Source organism: Carlito syrichta, unplaced genomic scaffold, assembly GCF_000164805.1.
Source record: "Carlito syrichta isolate Samal-C Ts95f unplaced genomic scaffold, Tarsius_syrichta-2.0.1 Scaffold304757, whole genome shotgun sequence".
Lineage (NCBI taxonomy): Eukaryota > Metazoa > Chordata > Mammalia > Primates > Tarsiidae > Carlito > Carlito syrichta.
In genome coordinates this window covers 234,336-254,163 of record NW_007248853.1, presented here as the reverse complement: position 1 = coordinate 254,163, position 19,828 = coordinate 234,336, and the positions used below count along the sequence as shown (strand labels likewise).

The following is a 19,828-nucleotide window of genomic DNA, read 5'->3' as shown; positions in this document are numbered from 1 at the left end:
TGGATGGGTATAAGTAGACTATCAGGAAAGTAAGAATGTTTTTAGTCCTGAAACGCTTCTTCAAGTTTTTTGCATGCCTGAGTTAAAATTTAATAGGCATTATATATAACATTATTAAAATAGGCATAGTTTTCAAAGCACTTATAAAAACATACCAAAATTTAAAAAGCTGTATGTAAGACACACAGAATTTACATAGCAAGCTTGGATTTTTAAAGTTCAATTCCATTTATAAGATTTTTCTTTTACATAGTACTTTGAACCACCCATGCTCCCTCAGCACACACTTACCTTCTTTGTCTTCTGTTATTACTGAAGTACAAATGGTAAAAAATTCATAAAAAATATTGAAAGAAATAATTTCTCCTATGAGAAAAGAAAACTTGTTGTTAATATATAGAACCATAGCAGTATAAGAAACATTTGGTTTTTGTTTTTGAAAAAAAATGTAACTGTTTTCACTGTGTGAGTGTGTGTTTTGGCCAGTTGGGGTGTGCCTGAAAAGACTGGCTAGGCAGCGGTGTCCTGCACCAGCCTGTACTCTCTCTGGACTCAAGATAAAATAAGTCACCAAGGAAGCAGCTATTAGGCGAGCTGAACATCTGGGCAACTAACTTGGAATTGTTCTACAACATCATGTTCAATTTTTTTTGAGTCTCACCTGGTCACCAAGGCTGGAGGGCAGTGGCACACACATGGCCACCCCAGCATCAACCTGCTGGGCTCAGGCGATCCTTCCGTCTCACCCTTCCAACTAGATGGAACTACAGGCATGTGCTACCATACCTGGCTGAATTTTTTATTTATTATAGAGATGAGGTCTCACTCACCAACTTGCCCAGGGTGGTCTCGAACCTGTGGGATCAGGCAGTCCTCTCGCCTCAACCTCCCAAAGTGCTGGGATTACAGGCTTGAGCCCCCATGCCCGGCCTCAAATTTTTAATCAATATGCTTCATTTGAAGTTTTCTTCGGGGAGCTAAAATATGGTAATATATCTGGTTTTTAGTTGTATGCTAAAAATGTATTTTGTCCAGATTTTTTGGATGTGACTAACATTTCTAAGGTGAGAAAGGAGGTTCAATAACTATTAACAAAATTAGTATAGAGCTGCCAAGAAAATTCATTTGAGGACATATATTTTTTAAAAATTTACCAAAATTGTATGACACTATCATTTAATTCAAAGGTGTATAGCATCCTTTATCTCTGTCAAATTTAACGTTAACATGTTAAGCTCAACATGTTTTTTTCACCCCAATTCAATGTTAACTTATTTCCATTTAATTTCTGATTTGGTGAAATTCTACTCTGATTTTTAAAATAAATTTATAATTATGATAATTGTTATAAATTTATAACATTTGCTAGAAACCATCCGTTAATCTTCTTAATCCATTTTTCTCAAGATATTTATATTTGGATTGATTTGTTAGTGTTCTTTATATAATATAGAAATTAGACTTGCTTTTCATAAAGACAGTGCATACATATTTCAAATATGGTGACTATCTTTTAAAATCATTTCTTAAATAAGCAAAAACAAACAAAGAAACTAGCTACTTTTGTTGATAAATACCACCGATTTTTACAAATTCTCAATTTTCTCTCTTATAAAACCAAGGTACCACCGGCTACTTAAAATAGTGACTCTACTGCTTTGGCTGCTTAAAAATTAAACTTTCAGGGTAGCAGGGAAAGTCTCTTTCATTGAATGCCACAAATTTTTAAAAACTGAAAAATTTTGTTTTTTTATTATTTTAAAAACTGAAATTTTTAAAATAGCTTTGAAAAATATAAATAACTAAGGATAATTCTAATGAATAACATACAAGACCTTCTCCCTGAAAATAAAAAATACTACTCAATTATTAATAACCTAAATAAATGTTGATATTTATCTTATTCATGGACTGGAAAACTCAGTATTAAAATCCAATTCAAAATATCAGTAGGCTCTTTTGTCAGAGCTGACAGGCTGATTTTAAGATTTTTATAGAAAGGCAAAGCCAAAAAAATTTCAAAGAAAAATAAAGTTGGAAGAATTACACTATCTAATTTTGAGACTCACTATAAAGCTTTAGCAATTGAGATAGCATACTATTGAAATAATGAAAGACAAGCAGGTAAATGAGACTTAATAGAAAGCCCCCAAACAAAAACAGATATATATAATCACCTGATATATCAAAGACACTACTATAATTTACTGAGGGAAGGACTGTCTTTTTAGTAAATGGTATTTATCCACTTGGATATACCATATGAGAAATCTGAACATTGACCCCTAACTCATACCATCTACAAAAATTAATTCAAGATAGATCATAGGCCTAAATGTAAATGTGAATATAAATCATCTAGAAGAAAATATTTAAGAATATTTTCATGACTTTGAGATAGGCAAAGATTTCTTAAATGGAAACAAAAAGTACTACTTATAAAAGAGAAATTAGTCTTCACAAAAAGTTAAGAATTTCTGTTCAACAAAAGACACTAATAAGAGAACAAAAATGTAAATCATAGACTTGGGGAAGATATTCAGAATACATGTATCTGACAAAGGACTTGTGTCCAGAACAGATAAAGAATTCCTTCAAACCAATTAAAAAGTGGTAAAAATATCTTAGCAAGCACTTCTCTGATAGAAACAAAAAAAGAAAAAGGCCAATAAACATTCAATCTCATTAGTCATCAAGGAAATGCAAATTAAAACTAAAATGGGATACTGTGACACTCAACAAAGTGGCTGAAATAAAGACTAGCACTACCACATGGAAGCGAATCGAGTGGAGAAAACTAAAACTCTCATGCTACACTGACTGCACTTTGGAAAACTGGCAGAATCTACAAGGCTTAAACATGCAGCTATCCTATAACCTAATAGTTCACTTCCTAGGTAGATATCCAAGAGAAATAAGAGCATATGCCCATCAAAAGACACGTACAAGAATGTTCATAACTGCTATATCCTTAACATCTAAAATCTAGCCGGGTTCGGTGGCTCAGCCTGTAATCCCGCGCCTTTGGGAGGCTGAGGTGAGTGAATTGCCTGAGCCCGCGGGTTCAAGACCCACCTGGGCAGCGAGACCTCATCTCTACAATACATCAAAAAATGAGCCGGGTGTGGTAGCACATGCCTGTAATTCCGGTTACTCAGAAGGCTGAGGCGGAAGGATCGCCGGAGCCCAGCAGGTCGAGGCTGCGGTGGCCGGAAGCGGCCACTGCACTCCAGTCTGGGCGACAGAGTGAGACTCCAACTCAAAAAAAAAAAACAAAAAAACAAAAAAAACCCATCTAAAATCTGAAAAAAACGCAGATATCCTATTCATACAATAGAATACTACCTAAAATGAAAGGACAAGAAACCACACACACAGTTCATATTGTTCAGTTCTATTTATAAGAAGCTTAGGAAGAGGCAAAACTAATCTATGGCTAAGTTAGAATAGTGGGTACTTGAGAGAATATTGTGAGTATTCTGGAGTTCTAGATTTTTCTATATTTTGATCTGAGCTGTGATTACATGCATGTATACATTTTTAAAAACTTCACTGAGCTGAATAATTAAGATCTGTGCCTTTACTATATGTATATCGTATGTCAACAGAAATATTTTTAAATGTTTTACTAATTTGTTTTAAAGCTTCAAAAGTGAACTTTACCTAAAGGTATATCAGTAACAGCTGCAATTCCCTTCATTTCCTCTTCAAAAGGGCCAGGAAAGTTGCCAAGTAGTTCAGGCTGAAAAACACAAATTAACAATCATTCAACTTAACAGCATGCTTTGAGATCTAGTTATTTGATATATAATTTGTTCTAGATATTGCTGCCACAATAGGTGATAAGAGTTATTTTGTAAGGCATGTTTACATCATGCATTTCTAAAAGATTCTACATAATACTGAACATTGGGCCCCTATACAGAGACCTGTGAGTCTTAGATTGTTTTTTCTGGCCTTATATTTCCCCCATTCTCTAGAAAGGGCGGGAACTAGAATAATTCTACCTGGGTGATCTAATGTGATCTACAACACAAGAGCATCATAACATAACAAGTACTCCTTATCTCTCTGCTTAAATTCACCCTCTAACCACTGGCATATACCCTTTTTACCATTTCTCTCCCACACTCACAGAAACAAACCTACATTATTCTGTTCGTTCACAAAATTTCTTGTCATGGTTAAAGGCTGATCTTGGGCTAAGTTGCATTAACTACAGTCTTTTAACAAACAACAGACACTGAGCAAATTCAATCGTGGACACCAAACTTTTATTCTCAACCGTAACTACTCACTAACATCTAGATCACAATTTAAGTTTATAGCCTCTTGCTGAGATAATGTGTTTGAAATTCGCTAGTCCTATTTTTCACCAACTTGGTAGTCATATGTAATGTGACCTAAGTATATTATTTTTTCCCTAGGAGTTCAAAGCATTGTACAAGTGGAATGCTCCAGTCATTTAAAAAATGTGACTTAATGAATATTTATTAAACACTTATTACATCCAGTCACTATACTTTACATACAGTATGTCATTTAATCCTTGCATTCACCATATGAAATATATATGACTAGTAAATATTTTTCCCCTCATGAGAAAACTGAAGCTTCATACGTTAAGAAACTTGCCCCAAGACACACTGCTAGTATGTGACAGATCCAGCCTCACAACTCGTTGTAGTCTGATTCCCACAGTGTCATCTGATTCCAAGGCATGGCATCTAAACACTCAGCAATGCTGCCCTCCTTGCTAACATTCAGAGTCGAGGGCATTAGGGCATGTGGGAGCCTCTTCCTCTTTTGCTCGTGGTAACATTTTTTATTTGGGGGACGTCTGATATGTATGAACATAAAGGAAAACCTTAATAGAAGGCTCTGAGAGCATAAGCATGGAGGATAACAGGTTTGGTGCTTGGTATGTGAAAATGTCATAGGGGGATATGGTCAGAGTGTCCTTTAGATAATGATTCTCAACCACGGGCAGTTGTACCCCTACCAGAGATTTGGCAATGTCTAGGAACACTTTTGATTGTCTCACTGAGGGGGTGTTACTAGCATACAGTGGCCAGAGGCCAGGGATGCTGCTAAACACCCTGCAATGCATAGGACAGCCCCCACAACAAAAAATTATCCACCCCAAATGTCATTAGTGCTTAAAATCTGCCCAAGAGGGCTATAAGGATCTCTTTGGGAGTTCTAGGGCCCAGGCCCTAGTTGTTCTATTGGTTCCACATAAATTTTTAAAAGGCTAAGAAATGAGAGGCTTCCTGGTTGACCAGGAGGAAAATGAGATGGGTTGGTTATTGCACAGCCACAATAAGCACTTAACCCAAGTGAGTTTTTCAAGGGTCAGAGCTACTGAGAGACCCCATAGAATACAGGGCTGGGTTGAGTATGTCATTGGTCATATCTAGAAAAATCTCTGGATGTCCTAAGATACTTGCTCAAAATACTTAAGGAAAAACAAGTTTTCAGTAGTGAACTCACAAATATAAGTAGACATGAAGGGCAGGAAATGCCTACTCCCAGATGAAATATATGTTTGCCCACTGCGCCATAAAACGGTCCATACTTTCACAAAACATTAAAGAGCAGTCAACTGCCAAAGTCTGCCATGCTGTTACCCTAACATTACCCAGAATTTAAGTCCCCTTGAGGTTTTGACAGTAATCTAGAATAAATGCAAATTTGTTCAAGCTCCTGAGAAGAGGTTGTTGAATTATGCCTCTAAATAAATACCAGAGCATTTTCTGAATTTTGTGTATATATATGTGTACGCTCTTAAAATGTATTGTGAAAAATAATATTTCTTACCAATTTTTGATCCACCATCTCTATAACTTTTCCACTTGGCACAAATGCATTTACTACATTCTTCAGGGAATTCACTAGAATCTTTAGCTGAAAAATAAATTAATAAAACACTTAATGAAAGACGCAAAGTACCAGCACTTAAGATTAATCTTGCTATGATTAAAACAGATACAGACCTTTTAATTTACCTATCTGTATCCAAATGAGTGCTATTTAAAAATATTTTCAATTAATTATTAATACAATAAGTCTAATTTTACTTTAAAAGGACATTCAATTTTTTTTTTTTTGATTCGGAGTCTCAATCTGTCACCCAGACTGGAGTGCAGTGGCCGCTCCCAGCCTGCTGGGCTCCGGCAGTCCTTCCGCCTCAGCCTACCGAGTAGCCAGATTTACAGGCACGTGCTACCACGCCTGGCTGATTTTTTGATGTATTGTAGAGATGAGGTTTCGCCAAGTTGCCCAGGTGTCTCGAACCCGCAGGCTCAGGCAATTCACTCACCTCGGTCTCCCAAAGCGCGGGATTACAGGCTGAGCCATTATTTAGATGATACAAAGGGAAAGAAGCAAAGGTGAAGTTTACAAAAAAGAATAAGATGCTACAGAAGAATGACATATTTTCTTCTACTATCATTTATAGTAGATGGCAGACAGAAAGGTACCAAAAGTCAAATCTTAAAACTATTTTGTGGATCATTTCATGAAGTGCTTTCTAAAAAATACAATTACATTCAGTAAAGCCAGAAATAAAAGACAAGCCTCATAGCATACCATGGGTGCCTTGTGAGTCATTAGCTCCTGCCATCTTTTGTAGGGTGGTAAATCCAGATTGACGGTGTACCATGGAACCGGCCCCCTATAGCTGTAATGAGAGGGGTATCACCTTGAAATGTTGAAAGTGCTTTTTTTGAGGGGGTTAGACAGTTACATCTATAAAGATATATTAGAGGCATATTCTTAGTAACCATGTAGAGGTTGGTTACTCAGACCAAAATTTGCAAAGAAAGCTCATTTTCCACCCAGTGCTTCTGCCCTGTGTTGCAATCATAGGTAGTCTCAGAAACTTTGGAACAGAATTATACACTAGGGAAGGGTAATACAAATTGGTTATATGTGAAAGAATCACTTGTGGTTCAAAAGCTATGATCTGATTATCAGAGGGAAAATACCAGCCTTTTTTTTTTTCTTATAAATACTTTCAAAGATTTATTCTAGGCTGTGGACACTTCTTCAGTGGTTTCCCAGTCTCAGAATTCTCTCTCAGACAATCTAGCAATATTGCCAAATCATTGTCCTAGAGCTGGCTTCAGTGAGGTCACTTCTTAAGCCCAGAGTGGCAACATTTATAAGCTTCCTTGATTGCCTTCAGGAACGTTCTCAATTCTCTCAGTCATCCCAATGTTCTACACTATATACTTCCTCTCTTCTCATCCTTCTGTACAAAGTCCAAGCCCAAGCTCTCTCATATCCAGTCTCCAACTTCCTATTCTTTAACTTACATGCAGCAACTTTTACTATGAGGATATAGAAATGTCAACCTCCCTTATCAATGGAGCTGGGTCATATTTCTGGTGGATGAACTCCATAACAATCTCCGACACTAGATTATTTTCTGGCACTTGTTACCAAACCGAAATAGCTTTTAGGGTGTACCAATCAGTGATTTTTCAGCTTAAACCTAAAAACACCTATTATTTGACCTACTGATCTGCTCCAGGGAAGCACAGAGTACATTCTGGTATGTGCTATAATAGTACCAATTTCTTAAATTAAAATGTTATCTAGACTTATGTCTGTAGAGAGGGATAGGTTATCTCCTAAAAGTTATGAACTATAATTATATTTATACTTCTATTGTCATGCATAATTACTTGGTTCTGTAAATAATGCTGCTGAATTTGGGGCCCCGATATATGTATGAGGTTTTATGAAACTTAATCACCACTTGTTGTGATTTAGATAGAAAAGAAAAGCACACTTAAACATACACTTAAACAAAATCACAATGAATGAATTTTGTTCTTATCAAAACACTTTCAAGTTCCCCATTTCCTTAGGAGCTGACATCTATATGAAACACCAGTACTCAGATTCTAGAAAAAAGCTTTTCATTACAACAAATTATTTCCATTCCTGACTGACTATAATTTCACATGTAAACTTCTGTCCCACAATTCAGTAAGTAATTATTGTTTCCCCTATTATGGGCAGGTGCCACTAACATCCCCTCTCCCCTCGAGCATGCACTTGGCTTTCCAAGTCTAGTAGCACAGATAAAATCAGTGGCCCCCAGGAGCTAGGCATGCTGGTAGCGCTGTCATGAGACATGTGTTCTACCTATGAACTCCAATCAAGATGTCCTCCCCTCATCACATGCAACCAATCCCAAATCATGCCCCCATATCTGCCAAAAATTCTGATTCTTCTTTAGTTCAGAGTCTTGGATAGGCAAGGGTTTGAGAGAAAATGGGGAGACAACAAACTCACTACAGTAAGGGATTACAAGGAAGTGGGGGTGATGAGAAACCTTTCTATGATAAAACCTCTACCAATCAGGATCTTTTGAGAGAACCTGTTAATCTGATTAACAAAAATATTTTAACAACTAAAGCATAGCCATGGTCAGGCACAGTGGCTCAGCCTGTAATCCCAGCACTTTGGGAGACTGAGGTGAGGGGATTGCCTGAGCCTGGGGGTTCGAAAGCAGCCTGGGCAACTTGGCAAGACCTCATCTCTACAATAAATCAAAAAATTAGCCAGGCATGGTAGCGCAAGTGCGCACCTGTAATTCTGGCTACTTGGAAGGCTAAGATGGAAGGATCACCTGAGCCCAGCAGATCGAGGCTGCGGTGGTGGTGAGCGTGGGCCTAGGTGACAGAGTGAGACTTTAACTCAAAAAAATAAAAAATAAAAAAGCATAGCCATAATCCCACATTCTACTTCCCTCTCATTGAACAGTTTTCTAAAATTTCTCAGTATTTAATTTCTGCACCTCAGTTTCCTATAGAAATAAGAGTATCTACATTATGAGAGCAATGCAGATTACATGAAATTCACAAAAAAATACTTAGCAACAATGGTATTCAATCAATAGTAGTTATCATACTTTATTTTTCTGCTCTACTACAAACAAGAAATATCATTTAGTCGTTTTTGAGACTTAGCATTTGCTGTGCCCAGGTTATCATGATTTCAATCATATTGCCCGAACCTACTTGGCTCTCCAGGTGGTTTGGAAACTAGCACAGGTGACACAACACACACACATACAAATAAGAGAGCAGATGCTAAGCATCCAGTGAGCAGTGGAAAAGAAATGCTTGATGGGATTCAGATGGATACAGGGGTGATCTGGCTATCAGTTCCTTGATCTCAAGCATTGCTGACTGGTCATGCTGGATAAACAGGTTATCTCTTTCCTCATGTTTGCCCAAACATATACGTTATATTTGTATATGTATAAGAGTGTATGTGTTGAGGTGTATATATGTGTATATACATGCACGTGCACGTGTACATACGTACACATGCACATGGCAACATGGTACCAGTTAAATGTCCAATTGGGGAAAGTTTGTGGTTTGCACAGCAATCAGTTCACAGGCACATGTAAAGTGTACAGAAAAGGTTGGAGGAAAAAAGGCCTTAAACATGGAAGGTGCTCATTAAATTGGGGCATGAGACCAGCCAGGAGACGCAATCATTAAGGCACCGAAGGCCAGTATGATGCCAGTGATGACTGAAAGGAAGACTTTCAGAGAGCAGGCCATTGAAGAAAGAGCTGGAATGTGCACTGGCTCTAGAATAACACTGAAACTGATTACCTCAAAATTACTTCCAGCCAAACATTTGCCTCATTCTACATAAAGGTGAGTAAGTCAAAAGAATTTACTTTATTACAGTTTCATGCTATCTGGGACAGAGGCTATTTAGAAAATATAATGTAGACAAAAGAAGTCAATATATGTGATTTGAAGTGTTATAAAAAGTGAAAAGGGCATCTTGTATTACTGGTGTAAAGTTGTATTGTGTTTTCCCCTATCCCCAGCAGGCTACTTTCAGCAAGAAGGAAGAGCAGGAGAAAAAGATCACCATTCCCTATACCTCCTCCTTCTTTTCCATGTTCTGTATCCTCTGGGCCTGTAAGCTATCATTATATCTTTCTCATAAGCCCATTTAACCACTAAAGATTTGAAAAGACCAAAATCTAGACTAAAAATATTAATGTTAAATACACTGAAACGTGACAATGGTCCTTCGCTTGCATGCTCCAATCCTATACTGTCCTCAATAGCTTTATCATGTCAAGATTTATTTCTAGAATGTTTCACATATGAGGTCCTATGTTTTTTTACTCCAATATACTGTGATGGTTGATATCCAGGGACCACAGAGAATCACAGGTCAGATCAAATACAGGCCTTGTATTTGTCGAAGATTAGAAAGAATGCTTAGAGACAGGTAGAAGAATTTAGTGGAATATGGGAATCCTTTTCTTTCCTTTGACTTTGACAGGCTAGAAATGGACATTTTAATCATGGGGCATTCCCATATTTGTCCAAGATCTTAGCCAAATGCATAATATACAAACCTAAGGGGGAAAAAATAGCTTCAGGATAGAAGACATATCCTAAGTTTTTACTTTTTGTCATTATTTTATGAGAGAGAAATCTCTGCAAAGGTCAAAGTGAGTTTTGTTCATCTGATATTTACTCACGTTGGTCCTGAAGGAGGATAGGTTGATTTTCTGCAGTCTTCTGTCCACTAAAAAACAAAGAAAATTAAAAGTTTCAGAAAACAACAAATGCTTGCTAAATGAATAAGCAATGTGCAAAAGTAGTTGCAAACTGTGGAGACAAAATCAAGTATGATTTTTGTCCCTTTAGACCATTTCAATACCTCTTTTTTTTTTTTTTTTTTGAGTTGGAGTCTCACTCTGTCGTCCAGACTGGAGTGCAGTGGCCGCTCTCGGCCACTGCAGCCTCGGCCTGCTGGGCTCCAGCGATCCTTCCGCCTCAGCCTTCTGAGTAGCCAGAATTACAGGCATGCGCCACCACACCCAGCTGATTTTTTTTTTTTGATTTATTGTAGAGATGAGGTCTCACTGCCCAGGCGGGTCTCGAACCCGCGGGCTCAGGCAATTCACTCACCTCAGCCTCCCAAAGGCGCGGGATTACAGGCTGAGCCATCAAGCCCGGCTCAATACCTCTTAAAATAAGTCTTTTCCTCCCAATAAAACTTCTAAAATCCCAAACCAGTAAGTGCGTTTTTAGCCTCAATTCAGTTTGCACAAGTGTCAGATGTTGTCATTTGGATCTTAAATTGCAAATATATTGAATAATGAAAAAATGTAAGAAAGTAGAAAATGCTTACGTTACATAGATTGACTTATCACTAACAGTAAATGACTTGATGGGATGTTATATTACCTGAATTTATGAGGCAGTTCTATTGCAACCTGTTCTGGGATTTGCCTCCCAAACCAGATTTTCAGGGCACACAGCACAGGGCCCTTCGTAATCTGTCCTTAATTTACCATCCCAGTCACATTTCCTGACACTCCCCCTGATACTTATAGCCACATGCAAGCACTCCCTATGATCTCGCACCCCCCATATATGTGCTATTTTCTCTCACTAGAATGCCCTTTCCCCACCTGCTGAACTTTTGGCTCTAACTTCTACGACTCACATCAAATACCTAATTTTTTTGAAGTCTTCGTCTATCTCCCATATGAAAACAGTCATGCCCTCCTCTATACTCCCACAATATTGTACACATCCTCATTACCATATTTATGACATTGTATTATAATCACTTGTTTGTGTCTCTCTTCAATACCAGACTCTGTACTCCTTGAGGTGAGGGCAGCCCCCAACATTGAGGTCACTGCCAGAGACAAAGGATGAATAAAACTGTTTTAGAGAGAGTTTTTCAAGTTTAGTGGCAAAGCAGAATTTCCTCCTAACATAAAATGATCAAAAGTCCACACAGATTTATGATTCTTTTGTTACTAGTTCAACATGGCAAGTATATTTATCTCCTTTCCTCTGGAAGACCAATACTGTAAAAGTAAAATAACTGTTTTTAAAAAGTATAAATCCACAATAAGAAAGAGGAATGGGAAAGAAAACTACCATAACTGACTGTAGCTGGAGCTTACAAAACTTATCTGTGCAAATTTGTGTAGGAATGGAGACAGTGCGTCTTGTTTTAAGTTTTGATAGCATTAGAAGTATACAAAAAGCCGGGCTCGGTGGCTCAGCCTGTAATCCCGCGCCTTTGGGAGGCTGAGGTGAGTGGATTGCTTGAGCCCACGGGTTCGAGACCCGCCTGGGCAGCGAGACCTCATCTCTACAATAAATCAAAAAATCAGCCGGGCGTGGTAGCGCATGCCTGTAATTCCGGCTACTCGGAAGGCTGAGGCGGAAGGATCGTGGAGCCCAGCAGGCAAGGCTGCGGTGGCCGGGAGCGGCCACTGCACTCCACTCTGGGCGACAGAGTGAGACTCCAACTCAAAAAAAAAAAAAGAAATATACAAAGTAAGTTAACATTACCAGTGACTCAAACATTAACTGTCAAAATGATCTTACCACAGTGGAAGTTTCTCATTTAAGTGCAGTTTTATCTTGTAATTTGGAGTTTAATTCATTAAGAAACAATATCAAGTTTGTAGCAAAAGTTTATTTCCAAAGCCATTCATGTTCAATAATAGTGGTTGAAGGCAGTTCTTGTTTTCTTGTTCAGAAAAATTTCAGTCTCAGCTCTGAGCTCAAAAATTGTGCAAAACTTTACTGCTACTAAACTATTTAACTGCTCTCTCTTAGGGGACATCAAGATATTCAGTTTCTGTTTTCTGACAAAAATTCACAAACATGATGGTTACATCCACAAGAGCAAATGAAGTTCATGGTTTACATTGCTGGTTCAATAACACATGTTAGATTCAAATATTTTCTACAAAGTATCTGAAAATAAATACCATAATTAATAGCCATAAACTTTAAACATCTTATATTTTAACAAGTGGGCAGATTTGCTCGTCTCAGCCTTTTTCTGCTCACAAATATTTTTACCACTGTCAACTGTTCCATATCTTAGCAGATTCTACTTCAACTTATACTGAATTATTTATTTTTATTTTTATTTTTTATTTCTTGAGCTGGAGTCTCATTCCGTCTCCTAGGCCGAAGTGCAGTGGCACACTCACAGCCACCCCAGAGTCAACCCGCTGGGCTCGGGCAATCTTTCTGCCCCAGCCTTCCAAGTAGCCAGAACTACAGGTGTGTGCTACCACGCCCAGCTAATTTTTTTATTTATTGTAGAGATGAGGTTTCCCCAAGTTGCCCGGGCTAGTCTCGAACCTGTGAACTCAGGCAATCCACTGGCCTCGGTCTCCCAAAGTGCTGGGATTACAGGCTGAGTCACCAAGCCCAGCCTATGTTGAACCAATATTTTGCAATTTCTTTGAAAAGATCTTTGCCTGTAGTTGTTACATCTATTCAGAAAGGCTAATTCTTCAGTCACTTCAAACTTGGCATTGAACATCTAATAAATATCAACAACTGATCAGTAACTTCAAAAGCCAAGAAAAACTACTCAAAGTCATTTGCATGGTTTTTTGTTTTGTTTTTTTGTTTCTGAGTCAGGTCTTACTCTTTCACCCAGGCTGGAGTGCACTGGCATGATCACGGTTCACTGTTCATCACAGCCTCGACCAAAAGCCTGGGTTCCTCAGTTTCCCAAGTAGCTGAGATGACAGGTGCATCCCACCATGCCCAACTAATTTATTTTTATTTTGAGTAGTGACAAGGTTTCTCTATGTTACCTAGGCTGGTCTCAAACTCCTAGGCTCAAGCAATCTTCCCGCCTCGGCCTCCTGAGGTGCTGGGATTGCAGGTGTGCACCATCGTGCACAGTCCCATTTGCCGCCTCGTTTAACTAATATTGATGCTGCTCGCTCAGAGACATATGAAAGAATTTCAATTTTTCTGGACATATTTCTGCTGCTGCTACAATCAAATGCAATTTAACTCAATTTAGTTAACTCCATAAGTAAATGGCTTTCCTTGCTTTGCTAACACACGAGCTACCTGGAGACTTTGGTGGCAGTCTCATTTTCTATTAAATTTTGTAATTAATTCCACTCTGAGACTCTGCTTTAAATTTTCTTGTTTTTCTGACCATTACTTTCCTATGAGTGGGTAATACTGAGACGAGTACTGAATCTGAGGGCTTCATTTTACGGTCATGTTCTGGATGCCAGACCCAGCTCCACTTAGAATCAGAGTCCATGGCTTCTGCCGCTCTACCACAGCTTCCCACAGGGATAACAATAAAGCCAACATCTCAATGTAATTTCTAACAAAAAATAATATGCATTTAGTTCAGGATTTCTGATGGTCACTGGAATCAACTCAGCAAATAAGGAAGTGTAATGACTCCCCTCCCTTTCTGACAATTACCTTGCATGCCCTGTGTTCCAAAGCCAAAATAAAAATCAAATTACAGAAGCATTTTGTACTAGACAACTGTGAGGGAAGTTAAAAATGCTCTGTTAATTATTAGGAGAGAATTTAATCTGCCCCAGAAGTAAGAGCTGAAGAGCAACCTAGCAGCCATATATGTGGGAGTCTGAGGTTGGTATGATGATAATCACAGCTGCAATTAATAGATAGCATAGAATCTTGCTGTAAGAAAAAAAGGGTAAATGTGAGAGAAATTAAGAAAGGTAGCAGCTATGAGATGACAGCATTTCAGGTGCTCAACAGGTGTTAACACCAAAGACATTTTACACAAAAAGGTTAGTTTTGGGGGTAGAGTGGGAAAAGAGCTGTATCTTCACCCTCAAAGGAGAATTCCACAAGGGAAGCACAGTTTCAAAATGTATGTATCCCTAGAACAGAATTACTATGAACTTACTTAATGTTATTTAAAGTTTCTTACTATCTCCAAATTAAACTATACATGGTTTTAATAATAGACAACCTTATCAAGGTAGGTAAAATTTAAATTGATGACAGATAAAGATTATAAACAAATAATGGGTAAAGATAGCATGTTGTCTGCTTGGTTTACTCTGCTACCCTATTCACAAAGGGGAAGAAAATCAAAGTTAGAATCAATTTCTCTTTTTCTCTTCTTCTTCTCCTCTCTCCCCTTCCCTCCAATCCCCTCCCTCTCATTGCTTCCTAAGGATGGAGGAAAGAAGGGAAGAGGTAAAAATCCAATGTTTCAATGCATTTGAAACTCTCTGGAAAATGTTTTCAAAAGACTTGCTGAGTCAGGCCAGGTGAGGTGGCTCACACCTTAATCTCAGCACTTTGGGAGGCCAAGGCAGGAGAATCACTTGGGCCCAGAAGATCCAGATCTTGTCTCTACAAAAAATCAGAAGCAAGCTGTATGTGGTGGCACACACCTGTAGTCCCAGCCACTCAGGGGGCTGAGGCAGAAGGATCACCTGAGCCCAGGAGGTCAAGGCTGCAGTGAGCCATTATCATGCCACTGCACTCCAGCAGAGTGAGACCCTGACTCCTCCCCAAAAAAGACACAACTTGTCCAGCATCTTAAAATACTTGAGTTTGGCAGAATTAGGAGAACTTCCATGGAACCACTGTTCTAATGTATACAAAAGTTCAGAAAGCCCCTGTGGACTTGTCTTCTTCAATCCTTGGAAAAAGACAACGAAATGCAATTTAAAGCTAGATAGCACTCACCAAAGAGCTAAAACTACTCAAAATCATTTGCTTTTTTTTTTAATATCCATCAGAAAAAAAAAGTTGAACAACTCTAGCGAGATAATTTTTAATTCAATTCTTGAATTCATCAACAACTATTTTCCAAATTAGATGTTTTCTAAAATGTTCTCTTCCCTACAACTTAGCAGAAATACACTTCTTCAATAAGAAAAGGCATGTTTCTTAGGTATAGGACAATACAGATGAGCATATAAATGTTCAGAGGAGAAATACTGGGAGACGTAGGCATAACGATATATTATCTGAAGCCCTTGGAGCAGATGAACTCACCTAGAAAGGGACAGAGAAGCTGCCTGTTAGGATGCTCAGATTTACCACTAAGAAGAGTCCTCTCTCCCAGTTCCTTTCCTTTCCATCCCTCCTCAGCCCGCTGCAATCTATTTTCTGTCCCAACACTCCTCTGGCCAGAGTGACCAATGGCCTCCAGTTGCCAGACAGAACGAATACCTGACACCTCAACAGTACTCATCATATTAACCTACTCCCCTCTCTTCCCTCAGCTTCCCATCACCCCTACTCTCCTGTTTTGGCTGCTGCTTTAACTTTGCCAATTTCTCCTCTATCTGACACATCCGTGTGCAAGTTACTTAGCCTTGGCCTAGTTCTCTTCTTCTCTTCCTCTATCCTCATTCTAGGTGAGTTCATCTGCTCCCAAGGGCTTCAAATAATATCATTATGCCTACAACTCCTCACTTCTCTCTTCTGAGCTCCAGTCCCAAGTGGTCTGCTGGATATCTCTCTGCCACCTGAAATTCAATATAACCCGAATGAAACTGATTCTCAGTCTTCAGCCCCCATGCTTTCCCCTCCCCATGTTCTCTGGCAGAGATGCCACCATTTGCCTGAGCACGTCAGAAATGTGTGGGTTATGCTTGCTCCCTTATCCTCATCCAGTCCTTCTTTCTGCTCATTCCATTTTCTCTAGAACCATCTACTTCTCTCCCTCATCGCTGGCACCATTGTCCTTTAATGCATCCTGTCTTCTCTGGACTAGTCTCCTCATAGCCACCCTTGCTGGCCTCCAATCCAGGCCGATCTCTCTCTCTCTCTCTTTTTTTTTTTTCTTTTAGAGACAGGGTCTTGCTATATTGCCCAGGCTGTACTCCAACTCCTGGACTCAAGCAATCCTTCTGCCTCAGCCCCCTGAGTAGCTGGAACTAGAGGAAGGTGCCACTATGCCCAGAGATCTTTTTAAAGTAAAAATTTTATCTTGCCTAAAACAACCAAATGGACTCCCACTGTTATTAGGATAAATCCCAAAATCCTTAATGGGTTTACAGAACCCCAAATGATGTTGTCCAAATCTCCCTCTCCATACTTCTTGTATTGCTTTTGTAACCATCATCTCCTAATAGGCTGTTAATAAATTCAGAAATAAAGAATAACTCAAAGGCCAGGCACAGTGGCTCATGCCTGCAGTCCCAGCACTTTAGGAGGACAAGGCAGGAGGATTATTTGCGTCCAGGAGTTCAAGATCAGCCTTGTCTCCACACACACACACAAAGATCAAAACATTAGCTGGGCATGGTGGCACATGCTTGGAGTCCCAGCTACCCAGCTGAGACAGAAGGAGTGTTTGAGTCCAGGAGGTCGAGGCTGCGATGAAGCATAATTGTGCCACTGCACTCTAGCCTGAGCAACAGAATGAGACCTTGACTCAAAAATAAAAATAGCTCAAGAGGACTTTAAAGTATGTATATTATAAAAAGCCTCAAAAATAAAAACAATAGGCTGGGCGCAGTGGCTCCCGCCTATAATCCTAGCACTTTGGGAGGCTGAGGTGAGAGGATTGACTAAGTCCACGGGTTCGAGACCAGCCTGAGCAATTTGGTGAGACCCCATCTCTACAATAAATCAAAAATTAGCTGAACATGGTGGCGCACACCTGTAGTTCCAGCTACTTGGAAGGCTTAGGTGGAAGGATCGCCTGAGACCAGCAGGTCGAGGTTGCAGTGGCCGTGAGCATGCTACTGCACTCTAGCATGGGAGCCAGAGTGAGACGCTGACTCAAAATAAAAACAATAAAACCCCTTTGAGATGTTCCAAATCAGATGACTTTTGTTTTGTAACTTAAAATCAGTCCTCATTATTCATATGTATCAAAAGTAGTTTTTGAAATATCTTTTGTTACCATGAGGCTATCGCATACTGTATAATGATTCATACTGAAAAACTGCTCATTCTTGTCAGAGAATGAAGCCACTGAACTTCTAAAAGTCCTTTCAGTCAGTAGGTCCAAGGATTTTCCAGACCAGCAAAAAAAAAAATTAATGAGGCCTTGACACTGAAGGGTCCAAATTGTTATTCTGCTAAGTAGAGATGTTAAAACAAAACAAATCCACCCCCACATCTACCTCTGCCATTGTTTTATTTTTTTCAAAAAGAACATGTTAACCACAAAAATTGGAAGTCCATAAAATCAGAATAAAGGCTAACATTCTAAATTAATAATTTGAGTTTTATGCCCTTATTTTTCTCACTTCATTGAAGACCAGTGAAAACAGCTTCACAAACTGACCCCAGTGGCCAGAATAGATTTTGACAATCACTGTTCTAGAAAGAAACTATTAAATTCTTTGGGAGGCTGTTGATTCTTCTTGTTTTGAAAATAGCTACTGAAATGCCTTTGCTAGAAAAAATGAAGTTACTGAGAAAGAAAAAGAGCAGCCCTGACATCTGAAACTGTTCTTAGATTCACAAGTAGACCTCATATTATTACAAGCTGGTCTGACACTCACACCCAGGTTATTTCTGTTCTCTTCCTGGACATAAATAATCTCACAGAATATCTACCTCAAGTAAGCTTATTCTGAGACATGAAACAATGAGACAAAACAATGCCACTTCATGACTTCCTCTAAGCACAGACAAAAACAAGGGCATTGTACAATCCACAAAATACCAAACATCTCTTCTTTTGCTAAATAGAATGATTGTTATTTCTTTCCCCAATCATAGACCTGCCCCACTTTTTAAAAGCATTCTATCTAGAGCAAACCCTGATTCCTTAGACCTACATGTAAGTCATGAAACCAAAGTCCAAATTCTGTAATAGTTATTTTCCTAAATCGTAGTTGCCCATGACATGCATTCTCCCTTACCCCAAAGAATCCAGTTTGTCCAACTCCTAGTGTGATCCTGGTGGTCTCTGAATGAAGGGTATTGACAGTGCCAAAGCATTAAGTTTTTAAAAAATCCCATATTACCAGCTACTCTCAAGCAAATTCATTCCCTACCAATACTAAAGCAAAGTAACTATTTTTCCTTAGAGTCTTTCAACCCTGTCCACATGTATGTACTGTGTATTTTTCTATTATTGAAATCATTGTACATGCATACTATTCTGTATTCTACTTGTATCTGCTAAACATTATATCAATTTTTAATAGCTGAATAATATCCCACCATAGTTGTATTCTTTTTTAAAAAAATCAAAAAGAAAAAAACTCCTTACAGGAATAAGAGAGGAAAATGTTCATCTTGTTCCCACGTACAATATTCTACCTAAGCGATTCAAGACCATCCTCATATAGCTGAAGGTCAGATGTCCCCAGGCATCTATTTATCCTATTTATTTGGTCTGTTGTTGTCTTACTGCTTTAAAGAAATGAATTATGAAAGAGCATTGGGCGTCAAGAGGCTTGAGTTTAGGCATGCTTCAGTGAACAATAGTGTGACCTCTGGCTAGAGATTTTCTAAGTCTAGACCTACTTCCTCTTCTGTAAAATGAAAGAGTCACTCTGGTCCCTGTCTCTTGCAGCTAGGAAGTCTGTGACCCTGTGACTTGCTTGTGGGAAAAAGCCACGAGACAGGTGCTCCCATGACTCGGGAGCAGAGGTCACAGCGGCCAGACGGCTCCCACAGCCCAGTCTGGGACCACCCGGTCTTTCCCAAGGGTTCTGCAGGATTCTGTGCTGGAGCTTCTTCAGGAGAAAGCACAGACTCAAGCAGCCTGTGGCTTGACTGAGTAATGCACACAAGTCGACCGGAACATTTTACTTAAACACTTCAAAATGCAAGGGCCTGGAACTGGTTGTTCAAGTGCAATCACTCGAATTTGAGGATGTGTGAACCACACCCAGCCATTCTGCAGAGATGACGACTCCCCCAAAAGGTGTTCCAAGTCCGGCTGGCACGGAATCGAGCGGGGAGGAGTCCACTAGCCCGCTTTGCAGCCACAGCTCCGTGCACGAAAGCGCGGAACCCTGTGAGGATGCAGCTCTGGACCAGGTGCTCCTCCTCTCCGCCCC

The 19,828-nt window shown here is 39.2% G+C and overlaps 1 protein-coding gene across 2 annotated transcripts in view; it reads right to left on the bottom strand.

The window, feature by feature from the left end:
* The window catches only part of ASAH1 (N-acylsphingosine amidohydrolase 1), a 28,104-nt gene that overhangs the window by 8,032 nt on the left and 244 nt on the right, over positions 1–19,828 (bottom strand). The window contains exons 2-6 of one of the 2 annotated variants that reach the window (XM_008060876.1): positions 10,538–10,584; positions 6,592–6,682; positions 5,821–5,907; positions 3,664–3,742; positions 292–366 (exon numbers count right to left, since the gene is read on the bottom strand). In XM_008060876.1, coding sequence (XP_008059067.1) covers positions 292–366; positions 3,664–3,742; positions 5,821–5,907; positions 6,592–6,682; positions 10,538–10,584 — 379 coding nt within the window. Of the gene's footprint in view, positions 1–291; positions 367–3,663; positions 3,743–5,820; positions 5,908–6,591; positions 6,683–10,533; positions 10,585–19,828 lie in introns of both variants that reach the window. The other variant, XM_021713838.1, reaches the window with a different exon arrangement.